Raw genomic sequence first — 22,786 nt, forward strand, 5'->3', positions numbered from 1 at the left:
ATCCTGACTTAATTTCGCCATTCTCGCTATGTAAAAACTCAGAGCCCTTTATGGGTCTAGTCTATGCAACCTCTCCTCCTCCTTGCCCAAATGAGGAGGAGGGTAAAAAGTTGTAGTGTTATGTTTTGTAAATTAACAAGGGGGTCCTGGGAGTCCCTCTGCCAGACATTAGTATCCCAGGACCCCCCTTGTTAATTTGCATATTTAAGTAACTTTGGGTCTCACCCTAAGTTACTAGGGGAATCCAGACGTGGACCCCTTGCTCACTATTCTTAGAGAGGCACAGCTCCTTCCTACTGATGAGGTCCAACCAGACCGAAACATGTGTCTGGGGATGCTGTTGGTACTCTTGTTCAGAGGAGAATTGCCTAGCGTTTCGGTGCTGGCCTGCCCCAGGGCAGGACAAAGACTGATATGTTTGGGATATTTCTTCTCTGTGAAAGATAGTGAGCTAAGGACTCTGGGTAAGTCTCTCGTAACCAGGAGTAATGTCTGGCAGAGGGACTCCCAGGACCCCCCTTGTTAATTTGCGTGTTATGTTTTGTGACAAGTGAAAGTCAGAACCTACATTCGGCAAGAAAGATGTTTTAACTCTAAGGACTACTCTTATAAAAAGTAGTGTACGGAGGTTTGCATGAAAGAGCCTGCTACTCACTAACCCTGCGGGCGGATGTTAGTGCCACAAGAAGAGCAGTTTTTAATGTTAAAAGCCTTAACACGCAGGAATGTAAAGGCTCAAAAGGTATACACGTTAAAATCTTCAACACAAGATTCAGATCCCAAGCAGGGACATGAAATGGTACTGGAGGGTACATGTTAGTGAGTACCTTCAGAAATTGGACAACTAATGGAATCTTGAAATAGGAAACCTCTTCAGAGGAGCACTTAAAGATGGAAAGCGGCACCTGGTATCCTTTTATTGTTCCAATCTGGAGCCCAAATTGGCCAGATTTAATAGAAAATAAAGCACCATAGGAGTGCCATACTGAAAAGGGTCCACATTCTTGTCCTTGCACCAGTTACTGAATTTATTCCAACTCCACTGGTACAGGGATTTGGTTGCTGGCTTTCTGGCCAAAAGCAAAATCTCCATTATGCCATCTGGGAGGTCCTAATCCTTATATCTGAGCCACTCAGAAACCATGCATGAAGGCCTTGACCTCTGGATGGAGAACTTGAGCTTCCTCTTGCGACAGAAGATCCTCTCTTTGTGGAAGACGTATTGGAGGGCAGAGCAACATGTCCAGAAGGTCCGGGTACCACATCCTCCGGGCCCAATCCAGATCAATTAGGATCATGGTTCTTCTGAATTTTCTCAACCTCCTGATTACATGGGGAATCACGGGGCTGGAGGAAACGCATGCAGGAGTGGAAATTCCCAGTCCAGTACAAACGTGTGCCCTAGAGCTCCCCTTGGAGGAAATTCCCTTGAGCAGTACTGATCGCACTTCCGGTTGATACTGGTGGCGAACAGATCCACTTGAGGGGTTCCCCAAAGGGTGAAGATCTCTTGAAGGACTTCCTGAGCTAGCTCCCACTCGTGGGAGACTGTGCTCTGCCTGCTCAGAGCGTCCGTCACAGTGTTCTGCTCTCTGCTAGTTGATTTTCTGACAGAGAGATTCCTTCTTGTATTGCCCAGAACCAGAGCTGCATTGCCTCTCTGCACAGTGGTAGTGACCCTACGCCTCCTCTCTTGTTGAGGTAGTACATGGCCACTGTGTTGTCCATCATTATCAGGACATTCTTTCCCCGTACAGAGGGCAGAAATGACTTCAGCGCTAGTCTGATTGCCCTCAGCTTTAAAAGGTTGATGCATAGTTTGGACTCCAATGGAGCCCAATGACCGCTGTTTGTCAGTTCATTGGTATGGGCTCCCCACCCCGTGAGGCGGCAACCTCAACAACCTTATTCATGGCCATGGTTGCCAAAAAGATTGTCCCTTAAGACTGTTGTCCTTGCAAGCCCACCAAATTAGGTATTGAGCAACTCTGCTCGGAACTTGCAGAAGATCCGACATGTTCCCTAAAAATTGCAACCACTGAGTTCTTCTGAAACCAGGAAAATGCAGGATGCCATAAGACCAAGCAACCTCAAAAAATCGAAGGCCGGAAGATGCTGGGCATTCTGAAACTTAGTTACCATCTGCAGAATATGTTGAGTTCTCACCTCGGGAGGCGAGGCTTTTCCTGAGGAAGTATTCAGGACTGCTCCGATGAATTGGAGTCTTTGGAATGGTATCATATGGGACTTCTTGTACTTGAGGGAGAAGCCCAGTCTGTGGAGGGAGTGGCAGGTCATGCTGAGATGTTCCTGAGCGTGCTCGTGTGAATGAGCTCTAATCAGAAAACCGTCTAGGTAAGTGTAGACGTGAATCCCCCCCTCTCCTGAGACTCGCTGCCACTACAACCATCAGTTTGGTGAAAACCCTTGGGCGGAGGTCTTCCCGAATGGCAGAACACAAAAATGATAGTGAGAACGGCCAACCGCAGGTAGTTTCTGTGCTTGAAATGGTTTGGCACATGAAAGTAAGCATCCTGAAGGTCCAATGATACCAACCAGTCTTGGAGTTGGAGAGCCTGAAGGATATGAGAAAGGGTAAACATCTTGAACTTGTCCTTCCTGAGGATCTTGTTCAAGTTTCTTAAGTCCAAGATTGGTCTCAATCCTCCGTCCTTCTTGTTAATTGGAAAGTAAGGGGAATACCAACCCTTGTTCCTCTCCGCTACAGGTACTTTTTCTATCCTTTCTCCAGCAGGATTAAGATTTCCTGTACAAGGAGCAGATCTGGAATTTTGTCAGAGGTGGTACCCGGTGGATGATCCTGAGGCATTTTTAGAAAAGGAAGGCAGTAACCTTGAGCTACTCTTTCCAGTGCCCAAGCATCTGAAGTAATGCCCCACTATTCATTCAGATGCTGAGAGATTCTGCCTCCCACCAGGGTCTTGTGCGTCAAAGCCTCAGATTGGCTTAGAGGCGGCTGCAGCAGCGGCTGAGGACAAAGATGCTGCTGCTGGGGCTGACTTAGCACCCCTTCCTCGTCCACCACAAAGAAATTTTCTTTGTCCTTTCAGTACGGCCTGTCCTCTTCCTCTACCAACTGAGGAATAGTAAGGGAAAGAATGACCTTTACAGGAAGATGAGCGTGAATAAGGTTGTTGAGGTTGCCGAATGGAGGCACTAAGGGACTTAGCTGCCGCATTGGAGGTCTGCAGCTTCTCCATGCTTTCATCCACCTTGCTGCCGAACAACCTTGAGCCATCAAAAGGCATGTTGAGTAGCCTGGCCTGCATGTCCGGTGCAAACCCCGACTTTCTCAACCAGGCAAATCTGCGCTGTACCGTGCTTGCAGCCATGGATCTGCTAATGTGGTCAGCAGTGTCCAATTCTGATTGGAAACACTCTCCCATAGCCTCCTTGACATCCTTAACTATATTCAGGAAGCCTTCCCTTTCCTCGCCTTCTGGAATATGTTAGGCCACCATTTTATCACAGTCCCACACGGTATGGGTAAATGTGGCTGGGGTACAGGTGACATTAATGGACTTTACGGCCATACTGCCCGAGGTAAACACCTTGCGTGCCCAAGCGTCCACTTTTTTATCATCTCTATCCAGGGAAATAGAGGGATAGGCTGACTGTCTGGTAGAAGTCGCAGCCTGGCCCACCAAACTCTGAGGAGTAGGGTGTTTGCTGAGATAATCAGGGTCACTGCTTGATGGCCTATATTTCCTGGCAAAGCTCCTAGTGACAGCTGAACCAGATTCAGGATTTTTCCAGTTAGCTACCACCTTCCTCTGAAGGGCCTTATGAAAAGGTAGAACTGGGTCTTTTTGGGGACCCAGGTCCAGGATGTCTGTCATGTCATCCTGTTTGAAGGCTGGTAAGGCCCTACTACAACCCATGTAGTCAGTGACGCTGTTCATAAGGTTCCTGTACCCTGAATCGGCATGGTCTGAAGGGTCAGGTTTAGCAAACTCCAACTCTGGTGATGTATCAAGACCACTGGCAGAGTGGAAGGAGTCGCAGAGATCTTTTATTCTTGACTCAGGGTTAATTAATTCTTCAGGCACTTCTCTAGTGCCAAATCTGACTCCCAATGGAGAAACATCCTCCTCTGAGGCAGATTCCCCCTAAAAAATAGAGCACATTGACTTAAAAAAGTCAGTCTTCGGTACAGGCCTGTATGTTTTCTCCTGAACTCAAATGTTCCTCGAGGGAATCAAAGGTATCGTCGAAGGCGTCGATAACGTCTTTGATAAAGGAGTAACTGTCTCCTTTGTCTTCGGCGTCGAAGCGATCAGCGCCGATGACGTCAATGAAATTGTGGAATGTTTTGACGTCTTATGCTTCTTTGCCGGTATCGGAGACGGACTCGACTCTTGGGTCGAAACCTTTGACACTTTAGTGTTGGATCGAGAATGACGAGTTTCCAGCCTACTACTTGACTTAGCCGAAGTCGTTTTTGACCTTCCTGCATAGTCCAAAAGAGCGACCGGGGTCTGGCTCTTGCAAGGCTCTTTTGAAGGGGTCTGGGCGCATTCTCTAAGATTTGCAACATTTCCACCCTAAAAGCATTCCATTTGCTGGGGGAATCCGATCTAGTCGGGCATCGTCAAATCTTGGTGGAGGTGCCCAATGACGAAGAGGGAGATCTATGATGTCTCCTCTTCGTCTTCTTGGAAGAAGAAGACGAAGATTGTCTCAACCTACTCCTCGACTGAGTGCTTATGCCGAGAAGAGTCCTTGAACTCACCAGAGCTTTTATATTTCTTTGATGTTGCCTTCGAAGCTTTCCGCCCCACCGCCAATTTAACTTTGCATTCACAAAGAGCTTTTTCAGTCATAGGGCCTCATTACGACCCTGGCGTTAAGCATGGTGCTATTAGCGCCATGGTTGACGCCAGTATTTTACCAACTCCGCCATGGTGAATGGCGGAACAACCGCCCCATTCCAAGGTTGGCGGGGCGGTAATTCCCCATTCACCATTGGCCCTTCCCCATTCCCATTTTTGCCCCCATAGGGCTCAATGGGAATGGGGAAGGCGGTAATTACGGTACCGCAAATTGCGGTACCGTAATTACTTCGAAAGTCCCTTTGCGGGTTCCTTCCTTAACCAGCCGTTAAGGTCGGGACCCGCAAAGGGACCTCGTAATTAGGCGGTAAGGGTTTAACGGCGCTGATACCTTTTACGGAGCCGTTAACCCCTTACCGCCTGGGTCGTAATGAGGCCCATAGATTGACTGGAGCCGCAGTGGTGGTTCGATGGCCGGAACCCAAACACCAAAGGCAGACACAGTGAGGGTCTGCTATCGACATTTTCACCTCAGAGTCGTAGCATTTTTTAAAGCCCGACTTAGGGGAAGAATGGGTTGAAGAAGAAGACATTTTCCTGAGGAAAATACTAATCGCGCCTGTTAACTCGATGCAAAGCTATCGGAAAAACGGAACTGAAGCCAACGGGCGCGGCACACGCTATTTATGCTACCGGTGACTTCGACACGCTATGGCATCCCTCAAGGGACATCAACGCCACGACATCGTGCACAGCGCCCTCTGCCGAGAATTATTTTTACAAAGAAGCATAGCTGGCGTGATACGAATATCAAACATGAGGAATACATGGGAGGACACAATCCATTCTAAGTATTGTTCTGTATGTCTCTTCCTGGGGTGTCACAACATAAGCAAAGGGCCTCGCCTGTCTCTTGCTGCCCGCTCCAGCACAGCCCATTACTCACCTGTAGGGACCTCCCGCTCTGGTGTGACCTATCACTGCTGTAACAGGCCAGAAGATGTACTTCTACCCTCAAGTTCCAGCCAGGAGAGCCAGCAGAAATATGATGATTATGTCGACCCTCCCTGCGGCCAGTAATATACTCTGTTTTTGCCTATATTACTGTAAAGACACCACCACATCTTTCGGTCTGGCTCCCAGTTCTCCCCTCCAGGGCCCCACTCTGTGTACCTGGTCAAGTTGGCTGTCAGACCATTTGTCCAATTCCAGCAGATCTGAACATATCTTCTGGGTAGTTTCTCGCAGGTCCTTGTCCGACACTCCTTCTGAAAGGATTTTATCTTTATATTAGATCTTCTGGTGCAATTCTCAAGGTCCTCTGCCTGCAATTTGAGATATTCTGTATTCTTGCGAGCTGCTCAACCAGGACGCTAGTCTTTCTATTGCCTTCAGCCAGGTCCTGAAGCAGGTTTTCCATTGCGTCTGTCCTTTCCCCAGGGCCACAATATCATTTTTCACCTCCTGGAGGGATTGGGTAAACTCTGCTCTAATAATGCTTAACTGTAGCGTCTCAGTAACCTTCTCAGTGAAGTCTTGGAAGCTTTGATGGAAGTCACCTTTGGTTATTCCTTGATCCCCTGGGAGAGACTTCCTACCCCCAGGTCTGCTTCCACCTGTAGTTCCTGACCTGCCACCATCCCCTCTTCACTCTCCTTCCTCCATAGCTTCTGTAGTTGTCCTTCGTGGCCTTTCTGCAGGTTTCTCGGGGTGGCCTTGGCTTTGTTTCTCGACATTGGGTTAACGCAGGGGGGGAGAAAGCCTCCATCGCCTCTGGGCTCAATCTCTCTATTGCAACGGTTACCCTGGCCCTCTTCTTCTTCTGCTCTTCCGTTGCTGTAGCTGTCTCTCCAGGAATTCCCTCTTACAACTGACACCCCCGTGCCCCTGGCCAAGCCTTTCCCAACAGTAAGGCCCCAGCTCCAATATTTGCTCACGCCTCTCCAGCCTGATGGGGGGACCCTCCACCACAGGCGATCCCATAACTTCCTGTTTCAGGGAAGGATTCCCTGGCCCGCTACTCCAAAATCCAGAATCCAAAGACTTTCCTTTTCCCTCTCTGTAAGTATGGCTATTCCAGGCCCAGACTGTAAAATCCTGCCATGTGAGCTCCAGAGGCTCCCTCAACTATGCTGCTTATTAGCTGCTCCTTTCTCCTTTTTGCAACTGCAGGCCTGGGATCTGCAGGGGGAAGGAGAGCCCCACCCACTCCCCCTCCTCTCTTGCTTAACACTCCTCCGCTTCTGCACCAGGAGGTAAGGAGGCCTCCACCCCCTGCACTCCACTTCTTTGGTTGTTACATGGGAGGAGGACCTCCTTCCAATGGACCCGCTTCTCTCCTGGTGGACTCCCGCTGTGGGGTGAGCCATGCTGGCATGTTGCTGTCTGCTGCTGGGGGCCTGCCTCTCTTTCATCCACACCGAGCTGGGAACCTCCTCATCTCTGGTCACAGTCCTACCAACCATTTGTATCACAAAGGCAGGTGAAAACACCCTATTTTGTTTTTGGCGGGTGAGAGGCCCATTGAAATGAATGGGCGTGCTGGAGGCTTGGCGGGTGAGTCAGCTGTTTACAAGGCGGGTGACACCCGCCAAAAGTGTGTGAGTTGAGAGCTATGGTCCTAGGCGGACAGCTTGCTCAGGCTCCTGCGTCTTCTCTGGTGCATCAGAACCCCACAGGCTCTTCCCCGCAGTCACAGCCTGGGTTTGCCCGACACCATCAACGCTTCGGGGTCCTTGTGAAGCACATCAGTGGGCCCCCTGCTTCATCACACCGTCAGAGTGGGGGTGGGGGAGCAGGGGCTTCTGCTTATTTGCAATTGTTGCTGTTAACACTTGAAATATTGATAGTGAGAACTATCAGAAATTAACCTCAGTTACGTTCTGTGCCTGGGATGTATAGGCACAAGAAAGTAAGTGTCCTGAAGATCGAGTGACACCTTCCAGTCCTAGAGGTGTAAGGTCTGGAGGATCTGCGAAATAGTGACCATCTTGAATTTGTCTTTCCAAGCTCCTCAGTTCCAGAAAGGATTGCAGTCCTTCATCCTTTCTCGATTGCAGGAAGTAGTGGAATACTAACCCTGGTTCCAATCCGGTGCAGGTATGTTTGCCATGGTACCTCTCACCAACAATCTCCTGTTAGAGGAGCGGGTCGGGATCCCGAAGAAGAGAGTGTTCGCTCAGCGTAAAGTCTGGAGATCTCTCAAGAAATGGGAGACTGTAGCCTTGGGCAACTGTTTGCAATCACCATTCGTCCGAAGGAATAGTGTGCCATTCTTGCAGATACTGGGCAATCTGCCTCCCACAAAGACCTTTTTGGGATGTAGCTGCTGGTGGGGGCAAAGAGGGGGGTTCTGCCTTTGCAATCTTTCCTCCACAAACTCTTGGAGTACGTGCACATCATCTTTGCACTTGTCTCTGTACTTGTCTTTGTCTCTTTGATTAAAGGAAGAGTAGTAACTAAAGTACTGCCATCTCCAGCTTTGCAATGGTGCATGTTGTTGTTGTTGGCAGGTAGCTGCTCCTAAAGAATTTGCTGCAGCCTTGGCAGCCTGAAATATTTCCAGTATGTCGTCCACCTTGGGGCCAAATAAATTGGACCCATCAAAGGCAATATCCAGAAGTCTTGACTGGACATCGGGGGCAAAACCAGATTAGCCCAGCCAATCAAAACACCTGCCAACTGTGCTGGATCCCATGCATTTGCCTAAGCAGTCTGATGCGTCTGATCCAGATTGCAGGAATTATCATGTAGTTTCCTTCCTGTCATTAATAAGATTGGTAAATACCTCTCTTATTCTGGAATATTGTCAGCTGCTTGTCAAATCGCATTCCACAATGTATAGCTGTACTTGGCTAACGCGCATGATGCATAGATAGCTTTTAAAGCCATACTTCCTGCAGAAAAAAACATTTTTGCTAAGGTCGTCATAGCGCTTATCGTCCCTGTCTGGAGGGATGGTAGGATAAGCTGCATCTTTGGATGTACCTCTAAGCATTCTGGTGTAGGATGCTTTGACAAAAAATCATTCTCTACTGTAGAGGCTTTATATGTTTCAACCAACTCCTTATTTACTGCATTAGTGGTATCTGTTTTTTTTACAGAACTAAATGAGTGGGTTCCTTAGTGCTGTATGAAAGGGCAGCACAGGCTCCTTAGAAGGGTCCTAAAATAAGGTATCCATGAAGTCATCCCAAGAATTCTCTGACCCTGTTCATCACGATCCGGTAGGCTTCATTCGGTTGAGAATCTATGTCAGAGGTATTAAAAGCGACTTTAGGGGAAGTGCCGAGATAACTGCCGTGGGTCATCTCAAGTAAGTTCTTTGGGGACATTCAGAGCTCCAAAACGTTCATATGTGAAGGAAACTGTTACACCCTCTTATTCATCCTCTACAAAAAGGGAACTGAAAGATTTAAAAAATGCAATCCTTGGCTGTGGTTTGTATCTCAACGTCGACTCTGAGGTCGATGTTCCCTTCAACGGTTCCTTCATAGAGGATGTCGATGCAGCCTTTCGCATTGATGCTAACCCGGCAGTCGACAATGTTGACACCACTAGGGAAGCCAACTCAGAGGTCTTCAGAGTCAAGGTTTTAGGCACGCGGATCGAAGCCTTATCGGTTTCCCTGCCTGTCTTGGAGGATCTAGTGTGATCTACTGCCTTCTTTGACTCTTTGAGGGTTCAGTAGGAACCGCCTTCAAGAATACTTCCAACATTTTTATCCTAAAACTCTCTCATTCAGCCTCTAAGGCTTTGCTGCTGTTCAGAAATTTTTTCGGCAGAGGGTGCCGTGCATCAATGTCGTCTAGTCGATGGTCCCTCAAAGGCCTCCGTCGAGGGTGACGTCATCGGGTGTATAAGTAGCATGCGCGGCGCCCGTTGGCCTCAGTTCTGTGTTTCCCCCTTTTTATCTTTGATCTTGTACTGTGTAGATTGTGCCGGCAGATAGGTATGAGCCTTGCGAGATTTGAGATGGCAATAACCCGGAAAAATCTACAGAAGGGTAAGCTGGGAGGGCGATGAGGAATACGTTGGAGGAACATCCAATCGAAAGTATGTTACCAGTTGGTAAGTAACTTGTTCTTCGAGTGGATTGTGTCCTCCAATGTATTCCTCATCTTAGATAGACTCCCAAAGCAGTATGGACAATTCCTCTGGAGGAGGGGGTAGATTTTTCGATACTCTTAGATGGCTGAGTATAGTACTGCTTTTCCAAAAGTTAGCTCCCTAGACTGGGAAGCATCCAGGTCATAGAATTTTGAGAAGGTGTGTAGCGAAGACCAAGTTGCTGCTTCGCAAATGGATCTATTGGAACACCTCTTTGAAGGGCCGTGGAGGAGGCGATGCCTCTGGTGGAATGAGCCCTTAACCCTTCCGGAGGGTCTTTTTGAGCTAGTCTGTAGAATTCTGAAATACAAAGCACAATCCAGCGTGAAATTGTCTGTTTTGTCACCGATTGACCCAGTTTCCTTCCTGTGTAACCTATAAACAGCTGGTTGTCCACTCTAAGTCTGGAAAGTCTAGAGATGTAAAAGCTTAATGCTCTTTTCAGATCCAACCTGTGTAATCCTTCCTCCTCCTTTGAAGGATGGGGTGGAGGATCGAATATGGGTAAGACAATTATCTGACTTAAGTGAAAATCAGATATTACTTTCGGTAAAAATTATGGTTTTACCCTCAACACAATTCTGTCCTTATGGAACACAGTATAGGGTGGCCCAGAAGACAGTGCCTGCAATTTGCTCACTCTTCTTGCTAATGTTAGAGCAACTAAGAAGGCTGTTTTCCACGTTAGTAATATTAATGGACATGTGTGCATAGGCTCAAAAGGAGCACACATCAAGAATTTTAGGGCTAAATTTAGATCCCAGATAGGTACTTGAAAGTGGTGAGGAGGAAACGCATTAGTGAGTCCTTTTAAGAATTGTATTATCAAAGGAATTTTGAAGTAGGAACATTCTTCCGACGAGCGCTTGAAAATGGAAAGCGCCGCAAGGTAACCTTTTATTGTTCCAATATTCAGACCTCTATGTGCTAGGGTCAGAAGAAAAGATAATACTTCCGGAATAGAACATAGAAAAGGATCGACATTCTTTTCTCTGCACCAGTTGCAAAACTTTTTGCAACGGCAACGGTATAGAGACTTTGTTGCTGGCCTTCTTGCCGAAAGCAACACCTCCATTACGTCATCTGGAAGGTTCCAATCCCTGTATCTCAGCCTTTCAGATACCAAGCATGAAGGTTGAGCATTTTGACCTCTGGATGGAGAACGTGACCTTCCATTTGAGAGAGAAGGTTCTCTCTCTGAGGAAGACGTACTGGAGGGCAGATGGACATGTCTAGAAGGTCCGGGTACCACGTTCTCCTGGCCCAATCCGGGGCAATTAGGATCATGCAGCTCCGAAACCTTCCCAGCCTCCTGATGACCTGAGGAATGACGGGAATCGGAGGGAACGCGTAAAATAGTGGGAACTTCCACTCCACCACGAACGCGTCCCGAGGGCTCCTCTCGGGGGAAATTCCCTTGAGCAATACCTTTTGCATTTTCGGTTGATTCCAGTTGCAAACAGGTCTACTTGAGGGGTTCCCCAAAGGGCGAAGATCTCTTGAATGACTTCCTGAGCCAGTTCCCATTCGTGAGATACCGTGCTCTGCCTGCTCAGAGCATCTGCCGTCATATTCTCTTCCCCGGCTAGATGAATTGCCGTTAAAGAGAATCGCCCAATACCAGAGCTGCATTGCTTCTCTGCACAGGGGTAGTGACCCCACGCCTCCTCTTTTGTTTAGGTAGTGCATGGCCACTGTGTTGTCCGTCATTATGAGGACATTCTTTCCCCTGACAGATGGCAGGAAGGCCTTCAGCGCTAGTCTGATTGCCCTCAGCTTTAAAAGGTTGATATGTAGTTTGGACTCCAATGGAGACCAACGACCGCTGATTGCCAAATCGTTGGCATGAGCTCCCCAACCCAGGAGTGAAGCGTCCGTCACTACTGTGATCTCCGGCCATGGTTGCCAAAAAGGTTCTCTTTTTAGGATGTTCTCTGTACAGGTCCACCATAGAAGGTCTTGTCTGACCTTGTTCGGAATCTGAAGAAGATCCATCATTTGACCCGAGAACTGGGACCACTGAGTCTTTAGGGCCCATTGAAGGGATCTCATCCTCAAGCGTGCCTCTGGCACCAGAAAGATGCAGGATGCCATGAGGCCGAGCAACCTTAAAAAGTCGTAAGCCTGGAGATTTTGGGCATTTTGGAATTTGGAAACCATCTGAAGAATGTCTTGAGCCCTCGGCTTGGGAGGCGAGCTCTTTCCCAAGGACGTGTCTAATACAGCTCCTATGTACTGAAGCTGTTGGGAAGGTGTCATCTGTGACTTCTTGAAATTGAGGGAGAAGCCCAGTTTGTGGAGGAAGTGGCAGGTGACTTTCAGATGATCCAGTGCTTGCTCGGCAGATCGCGCTCTTATCAACCAATCATCCAGGTAGGGGGAGACATGAATCACCCCTCTCCTGAGGTGAGCTGCCACCACTACCATTAACTTGGTGAAGACCCTTGGGCGGAGGTGAACCCGAATGGCAGGACTCGAGACTGATAGTGTGAGTTGCCAACTACGAACCTCAGGTATTTTCTGTGTTTGAGATGAATCGGCACATGAAAATAAGCATCCTGGAGGTCCAATGACAAAAACCAGTCCTGGAGTTGAAGGGCCTGAAGGATCTGAGAAAGGGTAACCAGCTTGAATTTGTCCTTCCTGAGGAACTTGTTCAAGTTTCTTAAGTCCAAGATGGGTCTCAGTTCTCCGTCCTTTTTGGGGATCAAAAAATACGGGGAGTACCAACCCTTGTTCTTCTCCGCTGCAGGTACTGGTTCTATAGCACCTTTCTCCAGCGGGTTAGAACTTGCTGCTGTAGGAGCGGGTTTGAAAGGCTCAACGGGTGTCTCCCTGGTGGATTGCTTTGAGGTTGCTTTAGAAAAGGAAGGCAATAGCCTTGGGCTATTATTTCTAGAGCCCAAACATCTGAAGTAATGGCTTGCCATTCTTGCAGATGCTGCGACAGCCTGCCTCCTACAGGTGTTTTGTGGTGCAAGTCCTCAAAGTGGTTTTGTGGCGGATGTTGCAGCTGCTGATGGCAAAGAGGCTGCTGCTGGAGCTGGCTTAGCACGTTTTCCTCGTCCACCATGAGTGGCCTTTCCTTGGCCCCTTTGACTGGCCATTCCTCTCGTCTTCCCGTATGAGGTGTAATAATGATAGGATCGTCCCCTCCATGATTGCCCTTGCGCACGAAAAGGCTGAGGTTGCCTAATAGCAGCTCATAAGGATTTTGCCACTGCTTTTGAGGTCTGCAACCTCTCAAGGATCTCGTCAGCCTTGTTGCCAAAAAGGTGAGACCCGTCAAAAGGCATGTTCAGGAGGCGTTTCTGTACGTCCGGTGCAAAACCCGACTTCCGTAACCACGCAAACCTGCGCATTACCGTGCTAGTGCCCATGGACCTGCTTACACTATCCGCAGTGTCCAATCCAGATTGAAGGGATTCCTGCATGGCCTCCTTTCCATCTCTAACGATGGCTAGGAAACCTTCCCTTTCTTCCCCTTCTGGTATGTGCTCCGCCGCCATTGCGATGCACTCCCATAGAGTGTACGAAAATTTTGACAAGGCACATGTGGAGTTGGCAGATTTTAATGCCATGCTCCCGGCTGAAAATACCTTCCGTGCCCAACCATCCAGACGCTTATCGTCCCTGTCTGGAGGGATAGATGGGTACGCAAGTTTGTTGGAAGCTGTGGCTGCTTGTATGACCAAACTCTTGGGATTTGGATGTTTTGACAGATAGCCGGGGTCGCTACTGGCTGGGCGGTATTTTGATGTGAGGGATTTATTTACCGGAGGAATAGAATCCAGAGTTTCCCAATTTCTGGCCACTCTGTTTTGTAAGGCTACATGAAAAGGTAGTACTGGGTCTTCAGTGGGACCATGGTCCAATATGTCTGTTAAATCGTCCTGGACAAATTGGGCTGGTGGTCTAGCCCATCACAAGTAATCTACCACATTGGTCATTAACTGACGATAAGATGGACTGGCATGCTCTCCTGGATCTGGTCTACCGAAGTCGTTCTCAGGAGAGGTGTCAATGCCACTTGCATTGTGTAAAGACTCCACCAAATCCCGCATTCTGCTTTCCTCTGAGATCAAGCATTCTGGGACATTTGGGGTGCCATATTCCAATCCAAAGGGTACATTTTCCTCCTCAGATCTCTCCTGTTCCTCAAAAATTAAGGTCAAGGATTTGAAAAACTCCTTCCTAGGGAGAGGCTTGAAAATCTTCTCTGGGAGAGGAGGAGGAAGAGGTGTAGTACCAGGCTCTGAAGGAATTACATGTTTTTTTAACTTTTTCCTTCTCTTTTTCTGGCTGCCCTGGCTTGGTTGGGGCCTTTGGCGCCGAGGGTTTTGGCGTCGACGTCGATAAAGGAGTCGACGGTATCGATGACATAGTGGTCGTCGACAGGGTCTGCTTCGAGGGTGTCGAGGCGGCCTTCGACGGTTTCCCCTTCGAAGTGTGATAGGTCTCGGACGGCGTCAGTGACCTCGAGCGGTCGACTCGACTCGAGCGTTTATCGCTCGGCGTCCTGGAAGGTTCCCTATCCTTCCTTTTACGATCACCCGGGCTCGAGGGCATGCGAGTGTCGGAGCGGTGACGCTCCCGGCCGGCTTCCGAAGAAGGCGCGGACCGAGGCTTCGCCTTCTCAAACACCTCCATCATTTTGACCCTGAATGTTTCCCACTCTTCGGTAGATTAATGTTTTGTGGGGCATTTCATTTTCGGAGACTCGTCCGACGACGAGGTGGAGGGAGACCTATGGCGTTGTTTCTTCAACTTTTTCGACGAAGACGACGAGCGATGAGAATCGCTTCGGGATCTAGATCGATGCCTTTCGTGTCGAGGAGATTTTTCCCCATGGGGTCTCGACTCGACGCTAGAGGCTTTTCGATCCTTGCGACCTACCTGTAGCTTTCCTCTCCTTTCTCGCAAGGCCTTCCCCGTCATCGCCTGACACTTCGAACAGGCCTCCATGTCGTGGCCTTCCCCAAGACACCACAAACACTCGCGGTGCGGGTCCGTGATCGAAATTTTTGAGCCGCACGACTTGCATTTCTTAAAACCCGATGTCGGGGTCGTGGTCGGCGTCGATGACGAGGGCATAATTAATTCTCGTTATAATATATTTCTTGACAGAACTTGAGGCGCGCCGAATGTTCGAAGCAACGTAGTGCGGAAAAACAGAACTGAGGCCAACGGGCGCCGCACGTGCTACTTATACACCCGATGACGTCACCCTCGACGGAGGCCTTCGAGGGACCATCGATTCAACGACATCGACGCACGGCGCCCTCTGCCGAAAAAATTTCCGAAGAGCAGCACAGCTGGATGAAATACATCTAAGATGAGGAATACGTTGGAGGACACAATCCACTCGAAAAATGTTTTCGCTGAGGTGAGTCCAATTGTTCCGAGAGCGTGCTGTGCATGTGGAAAAACTGAACTGACGTAACGGGGCACAGTACATGCTATATATACTATCATTAACATCACGCCTGGATGCGGGAATGGTAACCTTCGAGGGACAGCAACGCTGATGCCGTACAGCGTCCCCTACTGTCAAATCTTTTGTCCAAGGCTATAAAGCAGGATATGACTATATCTAAGATGAGGAATCTGTGCAAGGAGACAATCCATTAGAAAGATTAATTAAAGACAGCACTCTAAAATGAATGACCATTTTACACATACATAAGTAAAGGATGGTGAGGCAGGGAATACATTTTACAATTTGATATAAAATTAAAGAGGTTCTTACCCTGTAAGTGACTTCTGGCATATTTCCAACTGTTCGTGTAAATGAGGTAAAAGTTGTCCCATTGTATCATCACCTACACAGCACGGAATGACACCTGGGTTGTCGTGAGCTCTCTGCATTATTTTCATCCATGATTTGTCAATGTTTGCAAACCGTTTAGCTTCCTAAAAATATAATAGTCAGTGTTAAATTAATGTGTTCCTATTTCAGTATTTTTAAGACTTTTCCATAAATTGCATAAATCATCTACAGTACCTGTGGCAGTTGTTTCGCGATATCTCCACCAACAAAAACAGCTTCAAGATAAACCCATAGATTCTGAACTATCAGCCACTCTTCTATGATATCCGAAGAAGTACTTAGTTTATATATCCAACTTTGAATATCTTTTTTAAATGGCACATTATACCTAAAAATGAAAACAATAATAATTCATAATTAGCAGAGGCCAAAGCAACATACGATATATTAATCAATGTAAATGTAGCATGACATAGGGAGCATTTTGTATAGTAATTATAGCTCTCATAAGCATGGCTGCTGAGGACCAAAAACACATTACATCCATGTCAATGATGCAAAGTTACTCTTCTATAAGCTCTGAGGCCAAAGTCGTTTTCATTCACCTCTGTAGCTTGTGAGAAGCAGATCTATGGCGTACTACTTTTCTAGGAACCTGCGCATAAACAACCAACTTGTATTATACAGAGTCAGCCTTTTCTATTTGGCTCATGTGTACTTACGCCAGGTTCTAACAGTTGACAATAGGTGTTGTAAGAGTGTGTGTCTTAAAGGTCTATGGTGTCTGGCATATAAAATATTTCCATTACATACATGTACACAATTTACATCTCCAATATATTTCACATACATATGAAAAATGTGTGTACATGTATGCAATTTACACCTAAAACTCATATCAAAGTCAGTTCTAACTTTGATGTGAGTTTTCAGATGTATGTTGGTGTATATATACGAAATGTACATCTCCCACACGTACCTGTACAGTTCATATATATATTTTGATTCAGTCATCACAAATAATCACTACGGAAGTTCCGATGACATTTCAAGGGTTTTTATTTAAAACAATCAGGTTGGCTTATCGACTCTCAAAATTTCACTTAAACAGGGGTGTGGGTGAATTTTGGCTGCAGGGCCACCCCTCTTTCTCTTGTTTGTATTTGGGTACCACCACCTTAACCCAGGCGTCCTTAACTGCAGTTAGCACGAGGGAACAGTAACACCTACTGTCTGTTATCTGATTTTGTCTATGGATGTTTTCTCTGAGCCGTTGACTCCGTAGGGGTTTTCTATTTGTTCCTCTCATGGCCCTGCTTAGTGTTGTAGGGAGTGAGGGAGGGTGCCTTCACACACTCACACGGACTGAGTCTCTCACCATGCACACGCCCAACCACACCATGCCCTTCTAAATTGGTGTCCCATGATGTTCTGTTCCCCCTCACGATGCTATCCCTCCGATGCTACACCCCGCCTGTTAGACAGAATCATATGCAGGACCCTTTGGGAACACCACACACAATTAAGACTACAAGTGCAAGTACAAATTCACCTTTGGTATAAGCCTGCACTACACAGTAAAGTGGTAGTGATGGCTCAGCAGCCAGACTTATTTCAAGAGTAAAGTGAACAGTATCAGAAGTTACACAAAGGACAGCAATTGCTATGGTTCAAACAAACACTGACTCAAGGTTTCTGAGGGAAAGGATATACATTTATTTACACCATCAGTTTTAAAACAGTTCACTAATATAAAGCAGCAGAACATCACAGTCTTAATACACTACACACCACCCAATGAATTCTGGACAAGATAAGCTCAAAATGAAGTGTGAGCAAAATGGCACACCAGCAATTTAAAAAGGGAAGGAAAGACAAGGTTATTCAAAATCAAGCAGCACCAACAAGTAAGTAGACAGGGCAATATAGAAGAGTCTTACTACCATTAAGATTCAAATCAATAGGCCTGGGTCAATCTGAATGGTTCAGAGTCTGTGTAGAGGATCACACAGTTCAGAGTGATTTGCGGTTAAGTCTTTGCCAAGAGTTCGAAACGAAGTTGGTCAGAAGAAAAGTTATTTAAAAAAGTAGGGAAGGAGGAGCCCTCGGATTAGCAAAAGATTTCAAACACTTTCACCACGGTCGGACGGAACAAACGACTGGATTTGAACAGTACCTTAGTAGAAGAAGAATGCTCTAGCTGAGGCAGATGTTTCTGGCAGGTCCTGCAGGCTCACGGTTCCTGAAGTGACTGTCGGACTAACAAGGAGGAGGAAGACTGGAGGGTCCTGCACTGCCCAGGGAAGAAACCAGCAGCAGAGCAAAGTGACGAATAAAAGGTGCACCCCTTAAAACCCAAACAGCGTCCGGTCCTCCTGGCTATCCGGTTCACTCCAGTGATGCACAGCAAATTCGACCAGGAGAGGGAGGCCTTGCTTGGTGTTTGGCAAACTTATTGGTCCCACCAGCTCAAGGGAAGAAGATTCCTTGCAGACCTTCTCTGTCATCGAAGTTTAGGAGATTCAGACCCGCAGCAGGGCTTCACCGGGAGGTTCAGTAGTTGCAGTTGTCCTCTTCCTTCAGGTTCTCTTTGGTTTTCTCGATCCAGTGGTGACTCTGCCTTCCAAGTCCCAGAGACCTGCTTTGTATGCAGTTTTCCCCCATTCACACAGCCTGGCTGTCAATCACACAGCAGGGTAGCTGTCCTGGCAGGTCAGCCACCTAGCCAATCAGACTAGAGTGGGACTTGGGTCTCCAAGGAGACCCTGTGCAGGGGGCCTAAAACCCCTCCCTCACATCCTGTCCACCCAGACACTCAGGTACCTAAGGAGGGCTTCTGTGCAGAAGCCCTTCAAAGGACGGTGAACAAAGGAACCAAAACACGAGAAAGACCTTTACAAAAAGAAATGGCGGATAAACCCAACAGGAACCAAATAAAATGAAAAGGGGTCCAGCGGATTAAAGTTCGAGGCTACCACCATAGCCTCTAACAGTACCACAGCTATTTCATAGTCCACGGTAGGAAAAAAATATTAGATACCACTGCCACTAGCCAAATCTTAGAGAAAGGGGAACGAAATAATGTTCCATGAGAAAAAGACAAAAAGGGATAACTATTAACCCTTTCCAGTACTCTATGGAAGATAGTTTGTACAGGGACTGTACATTTAAAAAGACTAGTAAAGTCAATGGCAACTTTACATGTTCTGGGGAGACAGTAGTCAGTCCCAGAAAATGGAGTTTAAAGTGGAAAGTCTAAAAGACAACCCTGTGTCACTGCACTAAAGGTGCTGTGTGACACACAGTAAAAGGATGATGCCTATGGAGTAGGTGAGACTCCACAGTCTATGAACACAAAAATGTAAAACACTCGAGAGTGTCGAACAAGTTATAGGGGAGACTACGTGAACTAACGGATACCATACTAACAAAACTGCATGCCGAATTACGCTCGCAAGTTGCAGGTGCTGTAACTTTTCGCCCACCAGTTGCGGGTGCTTGTGAGTAATCCAAAAATGCCCGAGATCAAAGCTAATTGTCTCCTTTCTTGTCAGGAGCATTCCGTCACCCTCATTATCCTGATTCCCATGGGCCCAGAGACTGCAGAGCCGGCGGGCGCAGAGAGACTCATTGGAAAGCCTGAGTTAAGTGTTTTTATCATGATCAATGTGTAGTGCATTTACCTGATGCTGTTTAGACTATTGCTGTTGTTTAGAGGTCTGTAGGCCTACAGTACTAAGGGGCACAACTCAGTGTCAATGTTAAACTGAGTGCCAATCCTCACCTTGGGCAATGCATGCATGAGATACTAGTTACAGAGTTAAACTCAGTGTAAAACAAACTGAGTGCCAAACCTCACCCAGGGTAAAGCATGTATGAGAAACCATTACGGAGCATAACTCTGTGCAAAAGACAAACAGAGTGCTGAGTCTCAACAAGGCTAACGCATGCATGGGACATGAGTGTTTGAGTGGATGTGTATGAAACACTGAGCTTCAACATCACGGCAAAACAGAATAGACTCCTTAAGGTCGGCGTCAAGGAGCATGCCTTTCCTAACTACCCCCTGCCTGTCCACAACTTCTTCCTAACCTTCAGCCCGGTTTACCCACCACCCCGAAACCTATCCAACCCGTGGACCCTAACCCTCTTTCCCCTTGGGGGTCGCGGTGACCTGTGTTTATCTGATCCAGGCGCCAAGACCACCAAGGGGAGGTAGGAGTTCTTGCTGCTTCTGCGTTGGGACGGACCTCACCTTGACAGAAGCGCAAACCCACATATATTCAACCCCCAAGTAGCACGAACTCAGAAGTCAAGGAGGACATAGCTTGCGTCCTACATGAGTTAAAAGATGCACTAGAGGCCACTAGACAGGATTATGCAACACTAGCCACTAGGGTGTAGGAACACACAGCGCAAGAGAGACCACTTCCGGATGGACCCCTCCCAACTCCGGTGCAAGTCCAGGTAACCGCAGAACCACCTATGCCTTTAGCCACCCCGGAAAAGTATGGGGGTGATCCACAGAAGTATTCCATTTTTATGACACAATGTCAGTTGCATTTTTTAACTAAGCCCACAGTCTTCCGTTCAGCCCAGTCCCGTACAACTTTCATAATTTCGTATCTTACTGGTGATGCTGCGGCACGTGCTACCTCTTTGGTACATAAGGATGATGCCTTGTTATACGATTGGGCAGAGTTCCAGGACGAATTTGGTAAGATGTTTAATCGAAGAGCAGCCTCCTTAATCCGAGACCGAGAACACACCAGGCACTGCCGACTTTGACTGTGATTCCTATAATGAGCCGTGCAGCAACCACTGCAGGCTTACATTACTCTAGTAACCATATTAACCAATACCTTAATGACCCAGCTCTATGGCTGGAACACTTCGCAAGGAAACCCAAACCTAAACAAGAGACTAGGCACTAGATTCCGCCTATGACACTCCCGCAACAACGCCACCAAGGAAACCTCACATAAACCACCTGGCTCACCCTCATCCACCGCCACATACAAGTCCACTACCACAGGGGTTAAACTGCCTGTGTTCAAGGGCGCCCTTATCAATGCCAGATCTCTCACAGCACGCGCATTAGACATTGCTGACCTCATCACCACCTCTGACCTTGACTTCATTGCTATATCCGAAACGTGGCTACATGCTGCATCTGGCCCCTCACTATCCTTGGCTTTATCGCCTGACTACAGCATCACGCAGTGTGACCATACCACTGCCCACTCCAGAGGCGGTGGCGTGGCCTTCATCCATAAAAACTCTCTGGACCTAAGAGTGGTATCCGACTCCAAACTCGAATCAGATGAGTCGCTGTCAGTCAAACTATCACTAACTCCCAACCAAACGGCCACCCTCCACCTTATCTATAGGCCCCCAGGTCCGGCACCGACCTTTGTTGGTGAAATATCCACTCTCCTCCATGATAAAAATAAAAATAATTCGCAAACAATTATCCTAGGCGACCTTAACTTAGGTCTTGGTGACCCAAAAGATCCTGTGACAATAGATATGGAGAATGTTCTAACTGACCTCGGCCTCACCTTGTACATTCAAGAACCCACCCATATCAAAGGCAGAACCCTTGACTGGTTAGCCGGCTCTAACTGCAATATCAAGGTTCTCGACAATACCCCTTGCTTATGGTCTGACCATCACATCATAACGTTTAATATTGACGCAATCCCCCGAACTCCGACACCGATAGCACCAGCACTCCCTACTAGAAGTAAAAAGGCATAACTAAGGAGAAACTCCTCCCACTGTTACTCCTTTCCCTCAATGCGGCCACCAACACCTGCTCTGATCCCACTTTCCTAGCAGACACCTATAACCAAACTATGCTCACGGCCATAGATTATATAGCACCCATCAAACTCAGGAAGGCCAAACCACAAGCACATCTTAATTCATGGTTCACCCCACAGTTAAGAATGCTCTGCAAAGTTTAACGCTCTGTTGAAAATCGCTGGAAAATCCACCCTCGGATAAGCATAAAGATGGTTTCCTACTTGCCTCACTCACCTACAAAGATGCTATCATCACTGCAAAAAAAGAATCTCTTAACAATCGTATTCTGCAAGCTGATTCAAATACAAAGGAACTCTTCAGAATCCTAAAAGAGCTAGAAACTCCAGTCTCCCCCCAGACACGTGCACGAAAGATAGCAAATGGTGTGCTAACATTCAAGCAGCCTTACTAAATAAAATCTCTACGCTACAATCTAAAATTAGAGACAAGCAGGACAGCCTGAAGCTCGACAACCGCTCACTCACCCCTGCTAGGGCCCTCCCTCTAGCCACTGCTATCACCAAACCATTTGCCTTCTCCCGCTCACCGTTACCGAGGTAGAAAATATCATCCTGAGAATTAAACCATCCAATTACCAAGGTGACCCTTGCCCAGCTCCCATCATTAAGGACTCTGCACACGATTTGGCCCCATTCATTATGGCCTTCATCAACTCCTCCTTTAAAACAGGTATTGTCCCGGACAACCCACTGCTCAAAAAACCATCCCTAGACCCAAGCATAACTACTAACTTCCGACCTATCACCACGGTACCGTTTTTGCTTAAGATTTAGACCGCGCAGCATACCTTCAGATCCAAGATTACTTGGAATCTAACAATCTGCTAGGTCTACGACAATCCGGATTTCGTCCCACACACAGGACGGAAACTGCTTTAATAGACCTAAAAACCCAAATTGAGGTATTGAAGGATAAGGGCAAACTAGCAATGCTACTACTTCTCGACCTCTCTGCCGCATTTGATTTGGTCAACCACCAGATCCTATGCAGGCACCTCCACTCTGCTGCCAACTTCTCGTCCTCTGCTGCGGCCTGGATCAAATCCTTTTTGAGCAATAGATCCATGAGGGTCTTTGCCCCTTCCGCAGGCGCGGACCCTTCCCCAGTTCACTGCGGCGTTCCTCAGGGATCTTGCGTGTCACTTACACTCTATAACATCTTCACACAACCACTCTTTGATGTGCTTGACTATCTGGATGTCTCCTACACTAACTATGCGGATGACACCCAGATACTCATTCCCATCACAGGTGACTATCTAGCTGACACCAAGGCCCTTAACGAA

At 47.5% G+C, this 22,786-nt stretch overlaps 1 protein-coding gene across 1 annotated transcript in view; it reads right to left on the bottom strand.

Annotated features, from left to right (window-relative positions):
- The window catches only part of DNAH8 (dynein axonemal heavy chain 8), an 8,835,797-nt gene that overhangs the window by 4,231,231 nt on the left and 4,581,780 nt on the right, over positions 1-22,786 (bottom strand). Inside the window, exons 37-38 of the mRNA XM_069608756.1 lie at positions 15,907-16,060; positions 15,652-15,815 (exon numbers count right to left, since the gene is read on the bottom strand). Of these exons, the coding sequence (XP_069464857.1) occupies positions 15,652-15,815; positions 15,907-16,060 (318 nt within the window). The remainder of the gene's footprint in view (positions 1-15,651; positions 15,816-15,906; positions 16,061-22,786) is intronic.

This window comes from Ambystoma mexicanum, chromosome 4q, assembly GCF_040938575.1.
Source record: "Ambystoma mexicanum isolate Mex_15411 chromosome 4q, UKY_AmexF1_1, whole genome shotgun sequence".
NCBI classification, from domain to species: Eukaryota; Metazoa; Chordata; class Amphibia; order Caudata; family Ambystomatidae; genus Ambystoma; species Ambystoma mexicanum.